This window comes from Trichosurus vulpecula, chromosome 6 (genome assembly GCF_011100635.1).
Source record: "Trichosurus vulpecula isolate mTriVul1 chromosome 6, mTriVul1.pri, whole genome shotgun sequence".
In the NCBI taxonomy this organism is placed as follows: domain Eukaryota; kingdom Metazoa; phylum Chordata; class Mammalia; order Diprotodontia; family Phalangeridae; genus Trichosurus; species Trichosurus vulpecula.
In genome coordinates this window covers 108,132,010-108,151,356 of record NC_050578.1, presented here as the reverse complement: position 1 = coordinate 108,151,356, position 19,347 = coordinate 108,132,010, and the positions used below count along the sequence as shown (strand labels likewise).

At 39.5% G+C, this 19,347-nt stretch overlaps 1 protein-coding gene across 1 annotated transcript in view; it reads right to left on the bottom strand.

Moving 5' to 3' along the window:
- SLC10A7 (solute carrier family 10 member 7) overlaps positions 1–19,347 on the bottom strand; it is a 288,849-nt gene that overhangs the window by 182,663 nt on the left and 86,839 nt on the right. Inside the window, exon 5 of the mRNA XM_036765559.1 lies at positions 13,900–13,938. Within this exon, the coding sequence (XP_036621454.1) occupies positions 13,900–13,938 (39 nt within the window). The remainder of the gene's footprint in view (positions 1–13,899; positions 13,939–19,347) is intronic.

Here is a 19,347-nt window from a genome sequence, read left to right as displayed (position 1 = left end):
GTCAACAAAATAATGGAAAAGACCCCTGAAGGGAAGTTGAACTCTGAATAATGGAAAAATCAGTGAAAGTCCTGGAGAAGAGATAATGAAACCTGGCTCCTCCTCCCTTACAACAGAGTTGGGGCCAACTTGGCCAGAGTACTGTATACGCTGTCAGACAAAAATTTCCATCCTGCACATTTTTTGCTATAACTTTCACTGCCCCAAGGGAGGGTTCAATCTGAGGCTGATATAAAGATAAAGAGGATGATGTAAAGACACAAACGAACAAAAAAAAAGTCAGAGCATCCGACTCCCTCTTCCCAATTAACATTACCTAGATAAAGCCATAAACATTCCTCAAGGCTCTGGACAAACAGCACATAGATTGGTGAGACAGAAAGGTTTACTGTGAATATTCAGGATAGGATTATTGCAACCACAAATCATTAGAGCATCATAAAGGAAAGCTCGGCTGGTGACAGGGTAACTAAATAGAGGGTGTTTAGAAAAATAATTCAAAATGTGATCCTCACCAATAAACATTTTGAATGGAATGTTTCAGCTGGAAGGGACTTCAGAGATTATCTCAGCCAACCCTCTTGGATGACAGCATTTAGAGCTGGAAAGCAGTTTAAAGACCATTTAGTTTAATTTCACAGATGAGAAAACTGAGGCCCAAAAGGAGGAAGTTGTAAACTAGTAGTTAAGTACCTGAACTATCAATTAAATCCAATTCCTCTTGCTCCAAGTCCAATGTTCATTCCTATATACCACACTAGAAGAGATTAAAACAACGACAAAAAAACCTGCAGCTAGAAAGTACAAATAATTTGCCCAAGGTCACACAGAAAGTGAGTAGCAGGCATGGAACAATAAACATTTAAGAGGTGCCTCCTCTTAAATCACTAATTAAGAAAGACCCTGCCCTCAAGGTGCTTACAATCTCATGGGGAAGACAAACCAGAAAAGGAAGCTGAAAGGGTTTGGTGAAGAGAGGAAAGGGCACTGGGCATAATGATGGTAGAGTTGAAACCAAACAGTGCAGCTGTAGGGAAATGATGACTGATGGCTGAGATGGCTGAGTTTCTGGGCTCTCTTTAATTTTAATTTTCAGTTCAAAATTCTCTCCCTCCCTTCGCTTCCTCCCTCATTCATTAAGAAGAAGAAATATGATATCCATTACAGATATGAAGACGTGGAAACCATTTTTCCACATTAGCCATGTTGCAAAAAAAAAAATCTTTTTAAAAAGCAAGAAAAAGTTAAAAAAAACTATCTGGAATCTCTTTAAAGGGAGACTTGGGGAATAGTTTTTGCTCATCCTCATTCCCAAGTCAATATTCTTTCCCATGCCCTCCTCCCTCCCCATGTCCATCATTTAGTAAGTGCCTGTTAGAAATGACAGCAAGGAAAAGCAAACTCTGGCCACTAACCAAAAAGGATGAATTATCCAGCTTATGTTGGGCTTTAACACAGTACTCTGAGTTCAAGCCTTAAAACAACTGCTGCAAGATATACTAAGATTAGGCCATAACAACAATAGACCAATAAACTGATACCAAAACGTTCAAAAGAATCAAAACTGCAAAGGATCATGGTGATGAAATGTTCCTACTTGGCAGAAGTATCACAAAAAAAAAAGTTGCAAAAATAATAACAATAATAATAATGATTGAGTAGCTCTGGAGATAAGACTAATGCAAATGTGGCAAATGAGTAGTAGCAAATGAATCTGGGCACATGGTGGAGAAGCTTCACACAGAACTGGAAGAGGCATACCTAGAGTGGGGCTAATGGGGCTTTGCCTCAGGGCACCGAAATGTAAGGTCACTGTTATACCTTACATTCCTGCAGCAACACACAAAACAGCTATGTTAATTACCACTTTCACAAGAAGAATTAGTTAAAATTTAAAAAACCTACCAAATGGTGTGTTTCCTCCCTGCTCCTGTCTCTCCAGAAATAGCCCCACAATGTCCCTGGATCTCTGGCTCCTCTACATATAGCAGTTTTCCAGGGTATCTTACTACTTTCCTGAGTATCTTACTACTTTCCAGAGTAACTTACTACTTTCCAGAGTATCTTACTACTTTCCAGAGTATCTTACTATTTTCCAGAGTAACTTAATATTTTCCAGAGTATCTTACTACTTTCCAGAGTAACTTACTACTTTCCAGAGTATCTTACTACTTTCCAGAGTATCTTACTACTTTCCAGAGTATCTTACTATTTTCCAGAGTATCTTACTACTTTCCAGAGTAACTTACTACTTTCCAGACTGAATCTGAAAGCGTAGTTGACACCATCTACTTTGGACAGCTTTGTAAAGCTTTCCCTGGGCACCAAAATTGCTAGTCAAAGCTCAAAGGGATGGCATTCCACGAAGCTCTGATGATCACCCAAAAAGCTGTGAGTCAATCTGCTTTACCAACAGGAAGTTTCATCCCAGTAATGGACATTATAGAGTCATCAGTCACTAAGCGCCATTCAATTCAATGAAAATTTATTGAGCACCTACTATGCGCAGGACCCTGTGCTAGACACTGGGGATATGAATAACCCATGTTAAAAATGGTAAAGTCCCTGTCCTGGATGAGTTTACTCCATCTATTGGGAGGATAAAAACATGTCTATAGGTTAGTATAATAGAAAATAAGCTGGGATGGGAGCAAAGAAAAGATAGAAAGGAACTACTTTAGCAAATTTGAAGTGAGGGGGAATGCTTTTACCACATAATTTATACCAAGTTTTTAAAAGATGATGTAGAGCTGTAAAACTGTAAAATAATATTCACACTTTCACCTACTAATTTTGTTATTCCATCCTAAAAGAGCTATCAAGTTGATTTTCTGTGATTTGTTCTTTCTGGCTCCATTATCCTCAGGATACCAACTTCCCCTCCACCCTTAATATTTGCTATTTGCACTTAATATTTGCAAATTAGATTACTAAAGATCAAAGTTAGTCTTTCATAATTGCTCAATCATTCTTCTATGCTTGGTCCCATTTTACACTTCAAACAAACAGAATTTTATTTTAAGTAATTCTATTAATGTCACGTGTAATATCCTAAGATAGAGACACGATTTTTTTAGCAGTCATGAATACTGATTCAATTATTTTCAGGGAGCAGCCGTATGTCTGGAGGTGCAAGAATACAAAGCTGGACATCCAGGAAAGCCCTTAGGATGGAGGGAGACCAAGAGCACCTTTATCCAGGGACAACAGAATCAGGTGAGCCGTGCCTGCCGCATGGTTCTCCCCATGGCTGTTATTTGTATCATCTGTACTGCTAGACTGTAAGAGTCACTTTGTTTTATTGTTGTTTTTGTAAGAGCCTCTTAGACAATCTAATATGTTTACTTTTAAATCTGACATTATGTACGCTGCTCTTCCATCGAGGGAGGTGCCTACAAAGCGAGCCTGACTTCTGATCACAAGCCGGTACTTCAAGAAACCTGCCTAAACAGAGAATCGCACTTCTTCCTTGGAGCTAGCACAATAAAAAAAGAAAAGAGACGTGTGTTCTTTCTTCCATTCAAGATGACAGGCCCTTCTGGTGATTGAAGTTTCAGGCTTTAAATGGAAGCATTTGATTCCCTCAGAACAAAAGGTAGCAGGAACCAGACTGAATGAACCATGCCAGGCAGAGCCAAATAAGGCATTTGTGACTGTCAACCATGTGTTACCGTCCACAGAGCACACTGCATCCTGACTTTTCTCAAAAGCAGAAGAGCAAAGTTTCTTAGAAGGGACCAATGATGCCTCAAAGGCCTGAGACCAGGGATGGATTTAAAACTTCTAAACTTGGCTTCACTGTAAAATGCAAAGGGAAAGACAGACACTGTGGAAGGAACGGGGGCTGGGGTTCGGTGGTGGGGTAAGGTCAAGGTTTAAAACTATGTATATGTACATGTATGTATATATGCATATATGTATATATGAGTAATGTGTACAATGCACATACATATTCTATTTCTCAATGCTTGGTGGAGTCTCCATCTTGTAGGAATCATAGGGCTTCACCTCTTTACTTCCCCACCGACAGTGACTTCCAAAAGTGGATCATGACTGGGACAAGTTCTAAGAACCAAAACTAGCCATTAGAATCAAGGAACCCCATCTGTAAGAAGCGGCGCTTCAGATTTAGAGGGAAAAAAAGAAAAATTTGTAATGTCAGTTTTTGGGAAATTGTGTTAATACAATAAAATACAATTAACAATGAGTAAGATAATACAATACATACAATAATACAATAAATCAATTAACAATGATTAAGAGCCTATTAGGTTCAACGGAGTCAACTAGTCATTATTTTAGTGGGTTAAGACTCAAACTCATGAAATTTAATCTAAATTTCTACCAGTGATAGTGGTCATGAGTCTCAGGGAACTTATTATACATAAGGATTAGGATAGGAACTAGAGCTGTAATTTCATTGGCATATGGAACTACCAGGTATGGAAATTCCCTCTACTAACTCAGCTCAGTGCCATCTTTATAATTTAAAATCCTGGCAAGCTGCCTAGAAAAAGAGGCTAAGTGACTTGCCCAGGGGAATCATAAAGACAGTTCTCATCAGAGGCAGGACCTGAACCCAGGTCTTCCTGGTTTCTAGGGCAGCTCCTTCCCATCATGACATGTTGCCTGTATCATAAATACCTTACCCAAAAGTCTTCATATTTATTCATTCTATTCAGTTTAATTCCGCAAATATTTATTTATCAGCTGCCTGCTATGTACAAGGAAAGAACTACGCTAAGTAGGTGCTGGGGCTAGAAAAGCAAAAGTGAAACAATCCCTATTGGGATCTACTGGGTTGGGATGTGGGGGTGGAGGATACAGTATGAACACACAAGAGAATACAAAGTAAATATATAAAGAAGGTAATTTTGAGGGAGAAAGAGTGCTACCAACTGGAGAAAGATCAAAAAAGTCTTCACATGGGAGGTGGCTCTAGAGGCACACTATGAAAGAAGCCAGGTCTTCTTCAAGATATTTATGGATTTATTCGTTTGTTTGTTTTAGCCAAATAGATGTATATAGAAAGGAATTTTCACAGTTTGGGGATGACAATATTTTAAAAATTAATTTAAAAAAAGATGAAGGTTTATGGCATTTGTTAAAGGGTAATAAAATAACTTCAGTCAATTGGCTAGTTCTACACCACTAGATTTCTTTAAATAGTAATGAAATCATTGCTTTAAAAAAATCCATCATTATTAAAATAAAAAAAAAAAGTTGGCTCAGCCTCTCCTAAAATTAGATTTGTAAGTTGCTGGTCATTCCCATAATTAAATCTATGTCACAAATTTGCAAGAAAAATGGACACTGTGACTAATGCATTTACTTGCTGCAGAAGTCCTGTCAAGTAATATAAGGCATTATGCTGTTAAAATGCAATAGGTACAGATTCTATACATTTTTATTGAGCAACAAAGGTGCTTTTATATTTAGGTTGACTATTTTAGATAAAACCTTGTAGGAGAAACAAATCTACAAAGCAACTACCACAATATTTCTGTGCTAAAAATATTGCCTGATGCGTAAGCACATAGGCACACAGGCTTTCTGACTAGGAAAGGCAAGCACAGGCTACACCAGGTTTACTGAGGAGCAGCTTCCTGTTGGATCACAGAGATTTCCCTTGTCTCACCTCTCCCGTTCAGACAGCATGCCTTTTTCTAATCCTTAGAGGATGAGATTGAGAAATCACCTAGAGCAGGGCTTCTTAACCTTTTCTGTGTCCTGGACCCTCTTTGGAAATCTGGTGAAGTCTGTGGACACCATTATGTTTATAAATAAGTGAAGGAAATGGTAAAATTTCTGTTGGAAGTTAACAAAAATAAAAATATAATTTTCCCACCCAAATTTATGAACTGATCTCCCAGGATATTGTTGTCTTAGGTGGTTATTTCAAGCTTTCATCCTTATCTAACTTACTACATATTAATGTTGTGCTCTATCACCCAGATTATAATCTAGCTGAACTGAGAACAGAGACCATATCTTATGTGTCTTAGTTTCGCCCATGGGGGTCTGGCAAGGAGTCGTAGAGTAATAACCACCACCACCACAAATCCCATTATATGGTGCTTTACCTACCACCCTTACCATTTGGTCCTCACTACAACTTTGCAAGATAGGAGATTTCCTAGCCTCATGTTACAAATAAGAAAATAAGGCTCAGAGGGGTTAAATAATTTGTGCATGGTCACAAAGTTACTAAGTAAATGTCAGAAGCAAAACCTGAATCTAGGGTTATTATACCTCTACTAAGGTGCTTCTTTAATAGGTGTTCAGCAAATTATCTGGTGCTTTGCTTTGATGATAGTGTTCCAGATGCAGCTCTGTTGTTGTTTAGTTGTTTCAGCCGTGTCTGAATCTTTGTGACCCCATTTGGGGTTTTCTTGGCGAAGATACTGGAGCAGTTTGCCTTCTCCTTCTCCAGCTCATTTTACAGATGAGAAAACTGAGGCAAACAAGGCTAAGTGCCTTCCCCCAGGTAACACAGCTAGTAAATGTCTGAGGCCAAATTTGAATTCAGAAAGATGAGTCTTCCTGCCTCCAGGCCTGGCACTCTGTGCACCACCCACCTAGCTGCCCTCTAATATTGATCCACCAATATTTTTCAAGAGGAAGTAATTATAAAGTGCCAATTGTATACAAAGCATTGTGCTGGGCGCTGAGCTTTTGTGTCCCAATTTAAACACTATGTACAACGTCCCAGCCGAGATGCTCTATTATCCTGTTAAGTTTACCTTATTAAGTAAACTTATTAAGCACTCATTAAATATGTACTGCGTGTGAGGCACTGTGCTGAGTGTTAAATTTTTGCATCCCAATTCAACTACCGTGCACAATGTTGTCCTGTTAGCCCACTAATTTTACCTAGTTCTCTAGCACTTTAAGGATGGGCAAAATCCTTTGGTCACAAAAATCCAGTAAGGTAGGAAATGTGTTACTGCTCCCATTTTATAGTGATTTCCCCAAAGGCCACACAGCTGGAAAGAGAATGGGCTGGGATTTTAATCCAACACCCTTTCCGCTACACTTCAAACCAGTTTCCTAAAGGTTGGTTACTTTAAAACCGATCCCTTCACCTTGAGCTACAGTCTTGGCCTCACTGAACTCTGGGAAAAGACATTTCTTATTCTTTGAGTTTAGTTCATTCTTCTCCACATCTGTCATGGTATAAAAGAGCTTAGTCACTTTCTTTTCATAATTACATACTGATATCCTGAAAAATGGACAAATTCAGAGCTCTCCCAACAGTGAATGAATGTGCCCGTCTTCCTCCAACCCCTCCAATACCAACTGTTGCTACTTGTTTCCATTTTCTGGCCAACTGGCAGGGATGTCAATTTGAAATCATGAAGGAAAAGGGACTAAAATGTTCATACCCTTCACCCAAGTAGTCTCACTACTGGGAATATAACTTAAGAAAATAAGGGACGAGAACAAAGGTCTAATATGTATCAAAATATTCATAAAAGCACAATTTGTGGTAGCAAAAAAAAAAAGGAAACAAAGTGAGTACTCAATGATTGAAAAAATGGCAAAAAGGATTCTGTAGCAGACGAATGCAATGGGATAGTTTTGCACAGTAACAAATAACTAATAAAAGAGGAACTCAGAGCAACCTGGAAAGATATGTAGGAATTAGTTATTCCTACGATAAAAGATGTGTAGAATTAACATAGGATAACATAAGAAGAACCAGAATAATGATATACAAAATAACTACAATGTAAATGAAAGGAACTAAAAGGAAAAAAAGCCACTGGGTAATTGAAAAACAAATGGTCCCAGGATGCATTTAAAGAAATTTACCCTCCCGCCACCCTAAAGAAGAAGGAAAAATATTGTGTACAGTACTGGCTGTTACATGAAAAGGGTCAATTTGTTGGGAGTGGTAGGAGTGAAGGTGGGGAAAAGAAGTATTTCCCAAAATGTGATTAAAGAAAATCAAGGATCAATCAAGCTTTTTTTTTTTTAAATGAAGACAATCGAACTGAAAGAAAGCTCTACTTAGGGATAAGATGCAAGTTAGTATTAGAGTAAAAACTACCAGAATAATCTCATGCATTGAATGAAAAGGGAATACTGAATAAACCCAAACCAAATAAAATCATGTCCCTGGATTCAAGGATCCAGGCTCTTGTCTACAATCACCTTTTGCAACATTCAAGTCAACAGTCCCATACCCTTCGCCAATGTTAGAGAGAAGTGAAAAGACTGATGATGAATCAATCCTCTTGGCAGAGAGGCGTATAATTTGGGTGCAGAATGAGGCATACTGTCAAACAACATGGCTGTTTGTTTTCTACACTGCATTCCTTTGTTCCAAAGAAGGAAGGGGGGGGACGGGTTGGAGGAGAGGGGAATAAGTGTTGGGAAATGATAGCTATGTAAAAATTGTGGATTTTTTGTTGTTTTGTTTTCTTTTTTAAAAAATAAATCTATTTATTTTTAACATTCATTTTTTAAAAATTGAGTTCCAAATTCTCTGTCCCTTTGATCCCTTCCTCACCCAACAAGAAGGCAAGCAATATGCTATTTATTCTGTTCAGATTTTAAAATTGAAACTGGAGAGATTAGAACTAAAGCCAGGGGACAGCTGAGGTAATTAGGTTGGATCATAAGAGTGAGAGATGGCTGGGTCTCCCTCTCCAATCCTCCAGTGGCAAGGAGATCTTTAGGTTTAATTTTTTTTTCTCTGTCCTGACACATTCTTCTTAGATGAGCTTCTGGAAGTAGCAACAACCACTACATCCAGAAAGAAGAATGTAGCAGTGAGAGGCACTCCCCCCACCCCAGTCCTCTTCTCAAAATGAAAGTAAAATATCTGGAAACAGAAATTGGGGGGGGCGCTGTGAAGAGGATGAGGGAAGAAGCATTTATAAAATACTACTATCACATTTGATCCTCACAACAACCCTGAGTGGGAGGTGCTATTATTAGCCTCATTTTCACAGCCCTGTCCATGGTACCACCTAGCCAGCTAGTCCCTAAAGGATAGGTACTAGACCTGTGATTTCACGGGGATAGCAAACTCGAAGGTGAGGTAGTTACCTCTCTGCCAGTGTAGGGTGGAAACTTTCTCTGCAACAGTCTTAGAGAGCTGTCTCAAGAAGTGAGAGGTTCTTACCCAGGGGCAGGCAGGTCTTGGACCCAGGCCTTCAAGGATTTGGGGCCAGCTCTCTCACTGTAAACAAATACAATAATCCTTAAAGATCAACTTTTGAAAGCTAGTGTCCAAGACACAAACATGGTTCATCTCATTTGGCTAGAAACACTTGGCCGTGGTTGGCTCAAAAGGTCTTCCACCAACCTACAACCAACTGCTAGAATGTTGTGGAACTTCATTAGAATATAAGACTCATACCAAACTCACATGTCCAATGTAGCCATGTCTTTTCTTACCTTTTGGACTAATTGTTTTTGGGGGCGGGGCAGAGGTGAGGGACATTGCTGGGGGGAGGGGGGCAGGGAGAGAAATTCCTTCTCCAAGACCTGAATGGAGTGTGATCAAATCACACAATCAAAATGTAACTTTGGTAAATTACTAATACTTCTCAAGCATTGCACACCTTTTGAAATTAAACAAAGGCATCTGGGATCCCTAATCTAATTCCCCAGAGAATCACCACTCACTGTATCTGAGAAATGCTCCTTGCTTCACATGTGGATGCAAAAGCACGCAAGCCAGCTGAACTTGGCCTTATACACAGCCCTTCCATCATCAGGATATTTCATAATAGCAAAAACCCTTCTCACCAACCACCCAGAATTACTAAAATGCTATCAGATTTTATTAAAACCCCATCAAGTGGGAAATCTCAAATCGCTTATTATGCTCTACAATTATTGTAAAGCGAACTCTTTAAATGAGAGGAGGAGATAATGACATTAACTTCTTAACTTAAAGCAATCCTCCATGGCATGATTCTAAAATATTCTCTTGGTCTGAAATTTATGTAAATTGAATTCATCTATCATTAGTTATTACCAACCCAGCTACATAAAAACAGTTTTCTGTAACAATTAGTTCTTTAAAACACTATGTTTTAATTAGACCTGGGATGTTATTAGGCTCACTCTAAATATGGACAATGTTTTATCTGGTACATCCCACTACCAGAAAACCAAAAAGAATTTTTGGATGTTGCTTTTTTCCTATAAAAAAAATTCACCTCATCAACGCATTTCATTTTAAAATTTAAAATGCAATGAGGAATTCTAAACTTCTTTACAGATGCCCATACATGAATACCTGAAGATTGCTCACTCCTAATACTTAAAGTCATAAAGCTGTAGAATTTTAGAGCAAGAAGGAATCCTGGAATACAGAATGGCAAAGCAGAAAATGTTAGAACATGAGATGCTGAACTATCAAATACTTGAACGTGGAATATTAAAACATGGAATGCTAAACACAGCACGTTCAAACTAGGCGGGACCTCAGAGAGCATCTAGTCCAATCACTTCACTTTACAAGCAAAAACATTAAGGCTCTTCCTCTGTAAATTACATCCCGTTTACTTAGTTGCATCTATGTTGCATTCCTGTCCCCAGCCACCTGGTCCCCAGAAAAATGTAAACCCCCTTAAGGCAGGTAATATTTCATTTTTGTCTTGGTATTCTCAGTGACAGGTACACAGTAGGTGCTTAGTAAATGTCTGTTGAATTGAACTGTTAAGTGACTTGCCCAAGATCTCACAGAAAGTCCATGGCAGAGCCAAGAGCACTGAGGTCTCCCACTACTGGTTCAGGTCTCTTTCTACTATTCCCCACCACCTCAAGTCATTTCAATCTTCACTTAAGACAATCTGTGCAGCAGAGAAAGGGGTGTGGGAGGGGGAGGTGAGCAAGGGGGTTTGGACATGATTTTATCAGTGTGGGAAACTTCCTCCACTGATGGAAACTGGTAACTCATCTGTAACTTAGAATCTTAGACAGTTGCCTGGGGACAATGATTTAAATGACCTCAACAAGACACAGGGTCAGTATAGTGTCACTGGCAGGACTTGAACCCAGCTCTTCCTGATTCTGAGGCCAGTCTGTTATCCACTACAATACACTGTAGTGGATAGGGCATCAGGCTTGGAGTCAGGAAGATCTGAGGTCAAATCTGGCCTCAGACACTTACTAGCTGTGTGACCCTGGTGAAGTCCCTTAATCTCTATTTGCCTTAGTTCCTCATCTGTAAAATGATGATATGTTGGGGAAGAGAATGGCAAACCAGCATCTTTGCCAAGAAAACCCCAAACAGAGTCATGTAGAGTTGGACTGAATGATTGAACAACAACAAAGCAACCTAACTATGTCTGGGTGTTTTCCATCTACAAAGCAAATCCTCCAACTCCTTCAAGAAATGCCTCTCATTTGAAAATCACAAAGTTAAAACCTATCAAAGCTCCAGTTCTCAACTGCAATTTGGGCCTAACAGTCCATCTCTTCTGGGAACTCAGAGAGTTGGAAGGTTCCTCAAACATGGTCAGAGCTCAGGATGGCAGGGGGAGATAGGGGCTGGATGGAGGAAAAGAAGAATCACCCCCATTCAGCTCTGACAATCCTCCCTACTCTTACCTCTACAACTTCCGCCAGCCAAACAAAAATGCTCCTACCCACCTCTGATAATTCATGTTTGGGGAAGGAAAAGAAGGTGGCAAGGGAGTAAAAGCTGCCCGGCTTTAGTCCCGGCGTTGTCCTTGCTTCCAGGATCCTCCTTCAGATCTCTCCATATCTCAATGCTCCCTATCCTCCAAGTGCCAACTCAGGGCCTTCATCTTCCCATACTTCCAAATCCTGGGGTGCCATGTAGAATGATAGCCAGTCTTCACAAAGACAAACTAGAGCATCATACCTGAGAACCTACTATGGGCAGAGGGGAGACAACTGCCTTCATCCCATAGTCCCAACAAAGACAAAAAGACTCAATATTTTAAAGAGCGAGACAGAACTGAGGGAACCAGGTTTTGGTCAGCAAATGTGCATGACTTCCTAACTTGTAACAAACTGACTTCCAACTAGATCGAACCCTTACTCTTATAAGTGTGAATAACTGATATTTATATAATGTTTTATGATCTGCAGGGTGCTATACATGTGGTATCTCATTTGAGTCTCGCCACAACCCAATGAAGTAGGTGCTAAGGTATCACCAGCCCCATATTACAACTGCAGAAACTGAAGTTTGTCAAGATTAACTGACTTGACCAAGGTCATAAGGTCAAACAACTGTCAAGGGACAGAGGCAGGTTCTGAAGCCAAGTCCACAGCCTGATTCCAAGCCTAGAATCCTTTTTACTCTACCACACTGCTCCTACAAAATGATGATATACAAGAACTGCCTTTTTGATAATCTTTTCTTTCTCTTTTTTTCTTCTTTTGGTACACATGTGATTCCATGTTTAGAAGTATAAGGAATGGGGCTAGAGGGCCAGGGAGGGAAGGAGTTGTATGTAGAGAACTCTTGGTATGGAAACTCCTTCCATCAATAGAGATCAGCGACTCAACTGTAATTTATAGTCTTAGAGAGGTCGAATGACATAGTGGATAGAGAAGCAGCCTTTAAAAATCACCCTACAGAAAATAAATATAAACAAGTGAAAGCAATTACCTCAATAAACAATTACTGAGGTTAGAAATAATCCGGAATTAATACCAACTTAAAAACCTACCTAATGAATCTTTAAAATCTGACAAAAAGGAAATCCTAGTAGGATAGAGTATCATAGCTTTAAAAAAACACATTAACACTAAACATATATAATATAAATATATAACTAAAAGTACATATACAACAAATTCTTAAAACAACTACTTAATCAACATTCAGTGTGAGTCTAATTAAATAACAGCAAATGTATTGGTGAAGAGGCTAGATATAGAATGAGTGGTGATAGAAAATGAATTTAAATTTAGGACAGTCCTACCTATTTTCAAACTAATTTATGTACCATTGATTTTCTTTTTGTTTACACATAAATCAGCCTAATCTAACTGCTTGAGTGAGATGAATGAGAAATATACTCCCTGAACAGTATTTTAATTTATCTATATGTATTTCACCTAAGTTCAAGGATTTAAATCAAAGCATTCCATTAACAACCCCCAAAACAAGCAGATTTTGCAATCTTTCATAAAACTCAAACCCTTGCCAAATAATCCAGTTTTAAAAGGATCACTAAGGAAAAAGACTACAATTCTCTACTCTTTATAAAAAGATTAAATTCTTATTATATAGAAGCCTAGTCTTCTCTCTCTCTCTCTCTCTCTCTCTCTCTCTCTCTCTCTCTCTCTCTCACCCTCCCTCCCTCCCTCTCTCCCTCTCCCCCTTTCCCCACCCCCTCCCTCTCAACCGATGCCAAAAAAAAAGATCTCTCTGATCTTTGCAAATTGTTGACCTTCAAGTTGTTTCCTGGTCTCACCTAACCTTTTTCCCTTTTCCCTTAGATTTCTCAGAAGTACCCAAGATGGTGGCTCCAGTGACAGTGAAACATGCAAAATAAATGACATGTCACCAAGTAAATTAGCATCTCCTTTCTGACCAGCTGGGTCATGTTTCCTCTTCAAAATCCTTGGCCCCTTGATAGAAAATAATAGTAATCTAATAGACCTCATTAAACAATCAATATATTGACAGCACCTCTATAAAGAGAAACCTTGTGTTATAATTGATTCCTTTAACCCATTCAATAGCATATTAAACTCAAGCATATAAAGTATGCTGCAGAAGATCAATTGCTCTTATTTAGTAATTTCATTCAAACTATGATGAATAGAAAGGTGTAGGGACATTTAACAGAACTGAAAAATGTTTTCATCTTTCACCAAGTCTTCCAAATAACTGACCTCCACCAATCCCCAAAAAGTCATTTCAGAGAAAGATTTAAACATTGCGTTACTCACCAAAAAACTTCCAAAGGCTGAGTTAAATATAGCTGCTGCCTACAGAGAAAAGAGAAGAAAACTCACTCAATGTAAACAGTCACAGTCCAAGCAAAGAATGTTCCTCTCCCTCCTTCCTTCCCTCCCAACACTCCTGATCCCAGACCTTGAACCCCATATACCATTAGGCAAAGTTCGCCATTGCTAACAAAAATTGCCAGCGGCCTGTAGTTTACAGAGACAGATGAGCTGCAGCTTAGGAACTCATAAATAATGGGTCTCAAAAGCAAGCAGAAAAGGCTTGCTACTCATTGTTACAAACTTATGACAGGTACCAAAAGAATCATCCCCAATATGTGAGCAGAAACCTGGTTGTTATTGATTCTGCCTACTAGACATAAAGCAATCAAGAGGCTGATTTATTCATCCAAGAAAGCAGCAATTTAGATTTCTGACTGAAATACACACAACGGCAGTGCTACCATCAGCAAGTTCCTATCCCACTTGTTCAATGGGCACAAGTAAGTCTGAAGCCATCAACTCCATGGTGAGCTCTCAAGCTGACATTAACCATACACTTCACGTATCGGTGAAGGCTGCTAAAGTCCAAGCGGTTAATAAGTCATTCATCTGCAGCACAGTCTATCTAAAGTAGAAACACCCATGCAGGACTGCAAGATGTCAGTCAAAGTAGTTCTTTGTAATTCAGAGAAGAAACAATTGGCAATGACTTTAGAAGCTATTGTGCTTACCTAAGTATCCAGGGAACACATGGTGGATGGAAGAGAGCTCTTAACTTTAAATCAATCATTATGTTCCATGAGGCTACACCTGAATCCTGAACGCTTCTCTCAGTTCCCCAAATGGATAGAAACTTGTGTGGCATCCAATTTGATGACAGAAAAGGGAAAAAAACCCAACAAGCCCATACAGGAAAAAAAAAGGGAGGATGGGGTGAGAGGAGAAAGCCTGCTATTGACATGTCCTGGAGTTCCCGAGCAGAATTAAATTAATCATCATAGACATTTTCAGCCATACTGCAATAAGAAGAGGATGTCAATTTAGCAAGTTTGAATAAAGTCCAAAGCCAAGCTAAGAGCTGTATCTGAACCAGCCTTCTGCTCCATAAGAGGATGCAATGAGAGTGAATGGGTAATGAGATCCCTGGCTCCAGAGAGCTTAGCTCTCCTATTCAAGTTCATAATTAATTCAAAGCTTTGATAATTTCATTAGATTCCTCCTTTGCTGGTCCTATCAATAAAAGATGGCACTGGACTGCAGATCCTCTGTGGCAGAAGCACAGGCAAAGGCACAGACCAGGGAACCTTTGCTTCCTGACAGGGACAATGGCATATGGTGCTCCATGTTGCAGAGGGAGTGATGGAAAAAGATCCAGCTAAATAAAACATTACAGATGACAGTTGTAAACTACAGCAACATATTTTAACACTTCTTACTTATTGGAATTCCTTTTCCTGAGGATTAAAGGAGAGAAAGCTTTGTGGTGGGAGTAAAAATCGGCGAGTAGCTAGAAGGGCAACCCCCCCCCCCACAATTTCCTAATTCTGACTTTCTATACTGTATGCTTCATGCTTACAGCAAATCCACCTTTCCGTTCAATCAATGATCTCTCCACCTTTCAACTCCTTTCCCCATTCTTTCCAGAACCTTTCCACCGTAAACAAAGTTGCCAAATATATATTTTCTTCTTAAGTACAGGTCTAACCATGCTGATTGCCTGCATAAGGATAGTGAGTTGCTTCCTATTACCGCGGAGATCAATGCACTATTGTTCATGTGAGGCCCAGGAAAATCGGGCTCCAGACTCCTTTTTTCTTGTTCTCTTTCATACACTCTATGTTCCAGCCGAAGGAGCCCTCGGCCACATCCTGCACCCAACATTTCCATTGGCTCCCTCTGTAGTTTCTGCACACTCAGGCTATTCCTCCATGTCTACAGTGTACTCATTTCTCACTTCTGCCTCTTAGAACCCATAGCTTCCTTCAAGACTCAGCCCTATTTAAAGCCTCTCCTAAGCAGTCCACCCCTATTTCTTAGTGCTCATATTCTCCTGAAGTTACTTTGCATTTATTTTGTATATACTTTGTTTTTGAGAGAGAATGTGGTATAACAAAGAGAACTTGGTCTTCATGCCTGGAAGATGCTGAATTCAATGACACCTCTGACACATACTGGCTGTGTGACCCTAGGAAAGTCATTTAACTTCTCAGGGCCCTAGACACTACAGAGAAGGGGCCAACCTAGAAGTTCCTTAGACCAATGAACTCAAAGGTGCAGGTCCTATCCCTACCCTATACTGCTTACCCATGTGCATGTTGAATTTACTGTTGTCTTTGTGGCCCTTGGATCTAACAAGTTGTTTTGGGTCCAAACCTTTGATTTCATAACTCTTGTTCTAGACTCTCTCCGCTCAAGCAGAACGATTTTCTATTCTCAGGGAATGGCGTGAGGTAGTGGTATCCAACTCAAACAGAAACCCAGGCCACTAATCCAGACACAAAGATTCCTGTACGCTGCATATCTGACTTAGTTTTAAAGTATAACATTATCTATGTATTATTTTGTTAAATACTTTCATCTGGTCGGGCAGTGTGTTGGACACTTTTGGCCTCAGGAACTGAGCTGTTACAAAGTCAATCTGTGGAAGAGGCCATGGCTAGCATTCTATTCATGGCTCCATGCTGCAGCTGGCATGACACACAGTAGGTGCTTAGTGCAGGTCTGCTATATAGAATGAATGGGGCTTTCCCTAGTATTCAAAGAAATATGGAAGCAATTAAAGTACAGGAGACTCAAAATGCAGCAGAACCTCGGTTTATGAGTAACCTGGTTTACCTGTGCTTCGGAGCGCGAGGAAAAATTTTTTGCACAATTTGTCTTGCAGGACGAACAAAAATTCGCAGTACAAACATCATGTTTGGACTTGAACAGCTCGCGAAGGGATGACACTCAACTAGTGCAATGGGATTTTTTTTTTGCTTTCTTATGTCAAACAAAGGACTAACTGATGAATCTGCATGAGGAGCAACAGCGAGAGGTTGCAGAGGATATCTCATTTGAGGTGGAGGCTGAGAAGTCGAAGGAATCTCTCACATCAAGTGAGATTAGGGAGGTTTATCAGATGTGGGGAAAAGTGCACAATTTTGTTGAAAAACATCACCCAAATAAGGCTGTAGCAATGAGAGCCACGAATATTTTTAACGACAGTGCAATGTCACATTTCCATGACATTCTGAAAAAAAGTCAAAAACAAGTGTCCTTAGATAGATTTCTAGTCAGAAATGAATGTAAAGGAAAAAAAAAATCAGAGTCAAAACATGAAAGTGATTCTAAGAGACAAAAAAAGGTGAAGGCAGTAGTGTTTGTCTTACTTTTAGTAAAAGTAGCATATGAGACACTCTTGAAATCCCTGAAGTTCTCATGGAAGGAGATTTTCCTTCCAAGCAATAACCCTTCTTTCTCCTCCTCCCTCTGTCTTCCTCACACCAGCCATGACTCTTCTCAAAGGTAAAGTACAGGTTAATTTGCTTTATTTTCGGTTTATATTGTGTCTTAATCATTGCTATTATATTTTGGGTACATTAGGCACAAAAAACTTAAAATTATAAATGACTGTTTTTATATGAACTTTTTGGGGGATGTGGTATTGATCATCCGACTTTACATTATTTCCTATGGGAAAATTCGCTTTGCAATAGGAAAAAGATCACATGATGAACAGAATCTCAGAATGAATTAAATTTGTAAACCAAGGTTCTAGTGTAAATGGAAACAAACACTAGCTTTGAGCAATTTGTGTAAGTTATTGCCCACCCATTCCCAACAGCTTCTTACGTTATCTGAACAGAAGCAAAGTCTCTTCTCCAGATGTATTACTACTAAGTACTATATTAACATTAACAACAGTAATGAATTTCAGAAGGTATACCACTGAACTCTTTGGAATCATTTTCCCAGTTTTGAACTCATTCACACACCTAGTCCTCTTCATGAGTCAGCATTTGTGAAATGGATTAAATCTATAGTTACAGTCACTATCTTAAGCAGAGCTGAGTGAGAATGGAACTGGATCCCTGGCGTGATCTTGGCCTCATTAGAACCAAACAATAACAAGGAACCAAGCGTCCATTTTATTTATGCTTATGAATTCAGGTGAATTTTGGTTTTTTTTTGGGGGGGGGGCTCTTAACAGCAATGACCAGTGTTTATCACATACAACAAAAGATTATTTATCTAATAGAACATGACTGTTTGGCACTGGGCAGGGTATCTAGGACTACCAGAAGTCTAGTTTTATGTATAAATTTCCTACCAAACATGGATCCAGAAACAACAGAACAATGTTTTAGCTTCATCAGGTTCTCAAGAAGTCAAAATGCATCAGCTTCTTGCTACCAGGCAGGTCAATAGCACAGAATCTTATAGCTGCATGAAATACTTCAAGGTCCCACTTCCTACCCATTGCAGAAATCCTTTCTACAACATCCCTAATGGATGTTCATCCAGCCATTGCCTAAATAGCTCCCATGATGGAGAGCTCAGTATAACACGAAGCATCTCATTTTATTATTGGATGGCTCTTATTTTTAGAAAGCTCTTTCTTATATTGAGCCCAAATCTGCCTCTTTCTCTAATTTACGCTCACTGCTCCAAGTTCTGCCCTCTGGCACTCAAAGCATAGTATGGGGGACAAAGAGATGCTGTGTTTCAGATGTTATACCAGGGGAATTTTGATCTTTAGAAATCTACAGAATTTTTCAAAATTTGGAGATTCCCGTGGTGGTCTGACTGGTTTGTCTCTACTATTACTGGATTTTCACACTATCTGATAACTCCTGCTGCAATTTAATGGATTTCCTTTTGAGTGGAAATGGAGAAATGCTCTCTCTGAGGCTGTATGTCTGGATCAGTTCTGCATTCTTAAAAGACTAGACAAACCTTAGAGACCAGTCAGGGGCTGAGTCTGACTGACAGGCGCAACAATGAAGACTCCATCAAGCCAAATCAAGTCATGTCAACAAGAGTTTATTATTAAATGCTTAGCATGTGCCAGGCAACTGGGCCAAGCACTGGGAATACAAATCTAAGTATCCCTGTAACTCTGTGATCAGCTCTGTAAACGGAACTAATCAATCTGGAGGGTGAGGGAGGCACCTCAACCACAGGGAACCCTACCTACTACTTTACAGCCTGCTCGTTTCTTCCTGCCTTTTCTTGGCCTGGTCCAGCCCCGGCCTGAAAAAGTAAGCACAAATGGGGGTCTTCTTCACGGGATCTTTAGGATGAAAGCTTGTCCTATGAAAGAATCAGGCTTTTTTTCTCCTTTTATAAAACATGTGTGTATATACAGAAATAGAAACAAAAAGTTGCAGTGCTGCTTCAAGCTTTGAGAGATGCCCGGTAGATGTAGATAACAAAAAGACAAATTTACACACACACACACACACA